The 8,863-nt window shown below is 34.9% G+C and overlaps 1 protein-coding gene across 3 annotated transcripts in view; it reads left to right on the plus strand.

Annotated features, from left to right (window-relative positions):
• The window catches only part of LOC149785046 (GATOR complex protein Iml1-like), a 219,312-nt gene that overhangs the window by 204,415 nt on the left and 6,034 nt on the right, over window positions 1-8,863 (plus strand). For all 3 annotated transcript variants that reach the window (XM_089978764.1, XM_089978765.1, XM_089978767.1), the window contains 2 exons: window positions 3,493-3,664; window positions 5,670-5,730. In XM_089978764.1, the coding sequence (XP_089834890.1) occupies window positions 3,493-3,664; window positions 5,670-5,730 (233 nt within the window). The remainder of the gene's footprint in view (window positions 1-3,492; window positions 3,665-5,669; window positions 5,731-8,863) is intronic.

Consider the following 8,863-nt stretch of genomic DNA (forward strand, 5'->3'; position numbering starts at 1 on the left):
TGCTACAAAACTATATAGGCCTAGTGTAAAGGTTATGATTAATCAAATAAATAAGAATCTAGAAATGAATTTAAAAAGTAAAGATATTTGTTTGATCAAAATATCAGTTTGAACAAGTAGACTATGGCATTAATGGACTCGAAATCTTAATACAGCAGCATGGAATAGTAAATCTGGCTGTGTAGTACCAATAAGTAGAGTGCTGATTCAAGGAAGTTCAACTTTGGCAGAGCTTATGTTAGTGAAAAATCTAATTTTGGGTCAGAATTATCCAAAAGGCAATACCTGTGAGCTGTGAAAGGGGGTTCTCAGTACGAAACAGTATTCATGTGCAGATCAAGGAACAGATTAAGCAGAGAAACAATGAACAGATTATACAGCTGGAGGCAGCATCTTTTAAAGATTTTGATTTCAGTAGAGATCATGCAGAGTGAACCATTAAGAAAGAGATGGATATCAAAGTGTTATGTAAATATTGAACTGTGTCAATCTCCTCTTCCCATCATTTTTGTTCTACTCTGCCCCCCCACCTTACTTTTGTGACAAGAGGGGGAAATCTCCCCTAATGATAAAATCCTGGGAGCGTCTCAGCATTTTTAAGCATGATGTTGCCCATTATGTGCTTATTAAAGCCAACAAAAACAAGCATCAGAACCTAGATTATTCAAAGTTAGTGAGGGTATGCAGCTTTGCAAGTACTATTCCCTCATAACAAAAGTAGATCACTGTGACTAAATTTCATGCTTCACTGATTTGGATTCAGTCTCAAGCACATGCTAGAATCATCAAACTAGATGATTGTATGCATCTCTATTATTGCCACATTCTTACAATAAAGAAGGTTACTGTGACTTTTATTTCACATTTAAGGTTAATTATCTAAGCATTTAGCTGATGACCACAGATTTTTTTATCCTGTATACACACTTTTTTATACCCAGAATCATAAAACTTGGAGTGTGGATGCATCTTGATGAATGCTACACCATCATCACAGAAGTACAGACCAGGTTAGAAGAGAGTAGCCACTAGTAAGAAAAGCCAGACTTTTAGTAAAATATCATACCGATGATCACTTCAGGGATAAGAGTTATTTTATTAGCTTGATTTTACCAGAGTGCTCTATAGAACATATTAACTGTAATAAGAAGTTGTTAATTTGTAGCAAGTGCTATTTTTAGACATCTCTGGTGATGTAAAAAAATATGATGCCTCACAATAAGAAATTGACAGATGGTCAGAAGCGGGTGAATTAAGATAGGCAAGAAGAACTTTAGTACATCTCTTAGTACCACACCCATGCAAGAAAAAGGTCACTGTGACCTGCAAGTAAAATACTGAACACTATTAAAGACTGTATTTCCTTTTCAGTATAAAAGGCATGAAAATGAATGTCATGAAAAAACATGATTTGGTTTTAAAAAATTTGTAATTAAGGAAGGAACATCCATTGGTATGAAAATGGAGGATCTGTCTCCTCATTGGTCAGCTTTTCATCATTGTGCATATATTGGAGAATCTGAATACCATATGTACTTGCTTGTAAGTCGAGACTAACTGCAAAACTGCACAGACTCAGATCTGCTATCACATAATGCACTGGCAGATCTGGGTCTGTTTAAGTTGTTAGGAGTAATCAGTAGAATGTAGAGCATAGACCATGATCTGCCTGTGCACAATGCTATGGCACATCAGGATCTTTGTTGTTTGCAGTTTGACTTGACTTATAAGAGAGTCCAGATGGTACTTATAGGGTCTAAACTAGGTGATGATTTGGGTGAAATAGAGTCTATCATTACACTTAAGCAGGTCAGCCAAAGCAAAGTTCACTTTGCCTTGCATTGATTTCAAGACATTCCCCCACCCTCTTTTATTTCAGTACAATGTATTTTAAATCAGAAGTACAACATCAACTTTTTGTTAATTTTTCCTTCAAAGAGAAAGGTGAAAATGTAGAAAAAGAAGTTTTGTATTCAGTTGTCAGTTTCGGTACCAATTTGATGACCATAAGTACTGGAAATTTCTATGTAATTCCTGCCAAAAATTCAAAAACAATCCATTTAAAACAAGTGAAAAATAGGATTGTGTATCCCATTTTTGAAGCAAATTGTTACTCAGTGGATGTATCTAGGTCCATCACTTGTAAAAAATAATCATTGTATCCAATATTTCATCATCCAGACATATGAAAATGGGCCTTCTGGTATGGAAATGGTCACCAATTTTATACTGTAACCTTTTTTCAAGGTTGCCATTTTAAGTTACACAAAACTAAAGTTACTATTTTTCATAAACTTAAAATGGTTTTTCGTAAACATTTTAATCATTGAACATAAAAATGTGCAAAAACCGTTCCAAGTGAGTATTTTTAATTTTGTACACTCTCTTCATAGTTTTGACAACTTCACTTTATTCTGGCTAGAGAGAGGTAATTTTGCTTGGACCCTGACTTATTATAATTAAATGCCCTTAAAACCAATGCTGAGTTGAATGGAATGAAGGAAATGATATGGCAAGCAAGATTTATTAACATTTGATTGGGATATTTAAACATTTATTCTGGGTTCACCAGATGGCCCATATTATATAGCAAAATCTTCCATGTAATTAGAAATCCGAAAAAAACTGTGGGTCATTTTCAATGCAGAATACTATTGTTCTGGGTGTCATCGACAGTGACTGCACTAAATATAGATAAATGTCTGATTAAAATGAAATTGGATGAAACAACCCTTGGCTATTAGACTTTCTTAAATATGCAGTTAAACAGACTTAAGTGAACATTTTTATTATTGAGTTACATGCAAATTATGTGAATTTCAATAGTGTTTTCTAGTTATACATCCAGTGTTTTGGTGCATGGTTTATTAAATTCAGATGTTATGGGAAAGTCTTAAAATAGAAACAGCTTTTGATTATAACGATGTATGTTTTCTGAACAAAAAGGATTTTTATTCCATTCAGTTAGGTTGATAACTGATCCTTGAAAAAAAAAATCAAATTTCACCCAAGAAACACCTGGAAAAGAGATGGAAATTTTTGTTGTAAAAAGTGTGGGAACCCTGAAACTACAGTCTTTCCATCCATCTATTATTAATCTCTTAACCCACTGGGTGCAAATTCACAAAAGTAGCAATCATTTACAAGAGTGGTGTGATTTTTGTGCCCCAGCCCTTTGGTCCATGGGAGGAGATTGGAAGTCAAATATTTGATATTATAGTGGCACATGTAAAAAAAAAAAAAATGAAAACCAAATTTTTAACTTTTTTAAATTTTTTATTCAGAGGTGGCACATAATGTATGTACTCAATTTTGTGTTATGTCCCCTGGGTTGTGATGGGGTGGTGGGAAGATTTGTCTTTTTGGCAGTTGGACCCAACTTAATCATGAATATATATGCTAATGAAAATTGGGAGCGGGGTTACCATGGCAAGTAAAACAAATAACTCTGCTTTTTCTATATGTAAGAATGATGTTACATATCTTTTTCAGATCACTGGATGGGCCAGGAAGGCAGGAGCTTGTGGATTGCATCTGGTCCCAGTCCCTTGTGACCCCTTTGCCCTGCCCACTGCACTAGATTCTGACCCTCTTAGGGGTCCAATCTTTGTACCACTTTTAAGTGATGTCATAGTTGATGAGAAGGGATCTCCACTTTTCTGTGGTAATTAAAACTGCCCCAGCCCCACATCCTAGCCAAGGATTTAGAATAGGCCCAGTGCACTCTCCTGCATTTTGCATAAGAAGCAAATGGAGACGTGTTGCCCTGAGAGGCATCCCATGATGCTATTCTTGCTGAGAAATTCTTGAGTTTTTGAAAGTGTGATTTATATCAAAATGTGACTTTGTATTCCAATGATCTTTTTTGTTTTTGCTTTTAACTTTGTTTCATATGCTAATTTGTAATACCTAATCTTTATGAGCACTATATAGCCAGGATTGTGCTGATGTGTCCTTAAACCCTATACATTCAGACTTCATGTTTCTAGTTGTCCTCATCCCATATAACTTTTCAGTAATACATGCAGTTACAAAGTTAGCAAACATTTGAATGTTTTTAAATCCTTAGAAAGCTAAAATATTTTATTAATATGATCGGCATGCATATTCAGATGCTTTGGGAACTAGGCCTATTTATACATTGCATGGCGTCATATAATTTATTTCAGACACTGAGTTTAAAAAATTATACAATGATCTTCTATGATGTCATGCATTTATATAATTTTGTGTCATTAGTTTGCACAGTTTACTGTCCAACCATGCTTGTGTTCTGAATACAGTCACTTCATCTAGCTGTACTCATTTATTGAAACACTTGTCAACCCTTTGGAAAGTAAATGTGTTTATCTTATTTGCATGTATGTGTGTACATATATGGATAGACACAGATTGACAGGTTATAAATAGATAAATAGACACGGACTGGCAGGTTACAGATAGATAAATAAACACCAACTGGCAGATAATAGATAAATAGACACAGACTGGCAGGTTATATATAGATAAATAGACTGGCAGGTTACAGGTAGATAAATAGACAGAGACTGCCAGTTTATAGATGGATAAATGAACACAGACTGGCAGGTTATAGATAAATAGACACAAACTGGCAGGCTATACATAAATAGACACAGACTGACAGATTATAGATAGATAAATAGACAGACTGGCAGGTTACATATAGATAAATTGACACAGACTGGCAGGTTATAGATAAATAGACAGACTGGCAGGTTATAGATAAATAGACACAGACTGGCAGGTTATAGATAGATAAATAGACACACACTGGCAGGCTGTAGTTAGATCAATAGACTCAGTCTGGCAGGTAATATATAAATAAACACCAACTGGCAGGTAATAGATAAATAGACAGACTGGCAGGTTACATATAGATAAATTGACACAGACTGACAGTTTATAGATAAATAGACACAGACTGGCAGGTTATAGTTAAATAGTAAAACAGGATTTAGGATATAACTTACAGATGTTAATTTATAATGATAATTTTCATTTCAGTTTCTTTGACCATAACTTACGATTGGATTGTAAAGTTCCTTATCATTTTGTAGCAGTAAGCAGGAAATGCAGTTTTCATGAACTAAATACTGTGTAACAGCTCTGTATGCCAATTATTTGTTATTATCACTTTAATCCCTCATTATAAGGCTGTTCATGGGAGAATTGGAGTATACTGTCTTATAGTGAAACCATTCCCTCATAATGTGCTTCATGGGTGCACTGGAGTATATTATCTTATAGGGAACCACTCCCTCATTATAATGCTGCCCATGGGAGCATTGGCATATGTTGCCTTTTAGTGAAACCACCTTATAATGAGGTATATTATACATATCATTTTACTACTGCATAACAAAATGGATCCATGACCACAGCACACCTGCCTTATAGGGAATCATGTTATAATGAAGGACACTATACTGAGGGAATGCAGTATCAGGGAGTTGCTGTACCTTATATCTATGTCTATGTGTCTTTAATACCAGTACATGCACAGAGATTCAAGATGATGTCTTCATATTCAACAAAGCCTCTGCAGAATGGCTAATATTATTCTATCCCATTGACTCATAGACAGGTTTTACAGCCAGATGTGGCTTGAGTGGAGTTTAAATTTTCTGTTTCTATCTTCAATTTTACAGAGTATGATGCTGAGTACAGGCAAAAGAAGATGACTCATTTCCAAGAGACTATTATCAAAAGGTTTGTACAAATGATTGGAGACCTCCATTTTTTGGATATTTCTGACATTATCTAGAGTCATTCTGTAATGCACACTCATATGGGTTCTCACCTCACCAACCACAAATAAACACATACATTTATATGGGATCTCCACCCACCTGTCACCAACCTCAAATAACATGTGTATAATGATATGGGATTTCCATCCACTCATCACCAACCCCTCCCCCCAAAATAGATACATTCATAAGATGACTGCTTTTGCAGTAGCAAAATAAGAAAATTTAGTAACAAGAAGTTCAATACAAAACTTAACCTCCTGTTGGCAGAGGCCATTATCTTTGGGTCTGGACTACTTCACCAGACAGACAATAAAAACATGGAGACCCATAGCAAAAGTGTAGGAGTTTCTTAAGACATACAGATGTCCTAAAGATCCATTGTGACTTGTACTGCACTGGCACAATTTTCTTCAAAAAGTTTAGTATAGAGAAATGTATGGTTAACTCGTGAGACTTGTCTGAATGTCCTATTTGCAGTTGACTCGTGTGATGAGATTTTCTCATTTCTCATGAATATGCATAAGCCTGTTCAACCAATCATTGCAAGCCTGAGTAAATGTTTCCCAGAATGTTGAGCCAGTATGATTTTAATGCTGATTGAGTGATCCAATCAGATTTTCTCTTCCAAACACAGTTATTTATCACGTGATTAGGGATCTCTTCCATTGATAAATAAGAGCTTATTTTATTGGCTTGTGGAGGATATATTTATATTATGCATATTCACTGATATAAAGGAAATCATATCAATGATGGCCAATAGGTGAAAAGAGAGTGTACTAGTCAATTTTCACCTGTGGCATTTGTAACAGTGAGCTGCAGGCAAATTAAACAAAATGTTTATCTATCTCTCCATCCTACATGGAAAGAAGAGCATGCATCTTTAACACATTGCCTTAGCTCTATTTTTGGAGAACTGGCTCTCTGTTTAGCTGTTCAGACTTGTGTTGAAAGATTAAAAGTTAAAATAATATGGTTCAGTATTCTGAACATTTTCCATTTTGAAATTAGGTACATTCTGAGGAATTTATGACGACATGCCTTTTTTTGGAAGCAAATTGACTAGATATCTAGGAATTTCTTGTGAAAATCCTGAATGCTGCCATGCAATACCCAATGAAAGCAGATATAACATCCTATGTTTGATAACAGGCTCAATTATGCTTGATATATATGTTTAGGAATGTTTGCTTGTGAAATGTTGGAGTATTTAACTTTTTGAAAATTGATGTTATTTGCATAGGTCAGGGTCCAGGAAATCCAAAACTATGTCATTGTGCATTTTCTTGCACCATTCTTTGATCTATATCCACGTATAACCTTGTATTAGAGGGGTTGCCTTGAAAACTTTTAAAATGTTGATTTTATTCATGAAAAGTCCTTAAATTTGCTGAAAAGCTTTATGAATTTTCCCCCAAACTTCTTGAATTTATCTGAATGAATTTAAAATGTTAAAACTTAATAAGAGTTTTTTTATTATGTATTTTCTAAAATAAATAAATATATAAATAAATAAAACAGGATAAAATTTGGTGGATGAAATGACATGCAACAATGGTACAGTGTTCCCACACTACCAGGAAATCGGGGGAAAAGTCTGCTTAAGAAAATGTTTGTTTAAACCAGGAAAAGCCCTTTAATTTTGCAAATGTTGATCAGGGCCACCAAAAAATCAGGAATTCTCAGCTGCCACTTGAGGACAGAAAGATGTGTAATTGAGCGATAGATGTGTAATTGAGTGATAACTGATCACGAGTTAAATTTCTGGGGTTGAAAAACTCTTAAGTCAGTTGAGATATTTATTGTATGGATCATTTGGGTGATCACCCTAAACATATTTATATACCGCATGTACTAGCCTAGAAGATGAGTCTAGCATCAAACTGCATAGACCTACATCTGCTGCCACAGATCTGGATCTGTGCAGTTCGTTTGGGGTAATCATAAAACAACCAGCACAGACACTGATCTGTAGGAGCATGATGCTGTGGCAGATCAGGATCTTTGTTGTTTGCAGTTTGACTTGACTTATAGGCAAGTATATATGGTCAGTCCTGGTGTTCATGTGATCAGAATGGTCAAATGGATTGGTTACACTTTAGTCTAATCCATAGCCATAACATTTCTTTTGTAGAAGGTGTGAAGATCTGTCTAACTTGACATTAATAGTGACTTTTGCTACCCCAACTCTCTTACTATCAGACCTTGCTAAATAAGTAGAAATCTACTGACTTTAGGGGTAATTTTCATTTCAGAATCCCATGCTCTAGATGTCCTTGACAATGACTACACTAAATAGACACCACATAGTCAGAGTGCATTGAAAGTAGATGTTGGGTATCACTCAGACACAAGCGATCAAAAGATATATATTAAGGGCTTTAATCAAATGTTAAAAAACTTTTGTATAATAAAAACTTTCTTAATACAAATACATGCAGTAAGTAGAGTAAAGCTGTATGAACCATGTATGGTCATTACATAGAAAAATAAATTCTTTTTTTGTTTTGTTGGATTAACAAAACTTTTAACACATTATTGACTATACCAGAGGATATTGTAACTAAGTGCCTTTCCCAAGGTCAAACCAAAGCAGTCAACCCAGGCTGGTCTGTGCAAGTATCAAACCTGCAACCCTTCAGTTATGAGTCTGATGCTCAGCCAACTCTGCTACCATGGGTCACAACCTTGTCATTAATTGAATGACTACTTAAAATTGGTCAGATTTGCACTGGTTGAAGATCATAGACTCCATTTATGAAATATAAGTTATAAGTCGAATCCAGCTGCAAACTGCAGAGACCCAGTTCTGCAATCACATAATGCGCCAGCAGATCTGGGTCTGTGCAATTTGTTTAGAGAAATCAGTAGAACAGAAAGCTGTATTGGGACTCTGTCAATTTGCATGCTGTTTTATTTATAGTACATTGTATACAATGTAGCAAGAGACATGTATACTGAGTTACAGTTTAATGGCAAGTGCTAGGACATAAATGATTGAATTATCTTACCTTTTTCTTATTTACAATGTTATTATTTCATATATTGGTATTTAGATCTATCCCTTTCATTATTAAATAGAAAAACAT

This window comes from Sinohyriopsis cumingii, chromosome 13 (genome assembly GCF_028554795.1).
Source record: "Sinohyriopsis cumingii isolate HCF-2022 chromosome 13, ASM2855479v2, whole genome shotgun sequence".
NCBI lineage: Eukaryota > Metazoa > Mollusca > Bivalvia > Unionida > Unionidae > Sinohyriopsis > Sinohyriopsis cumingii.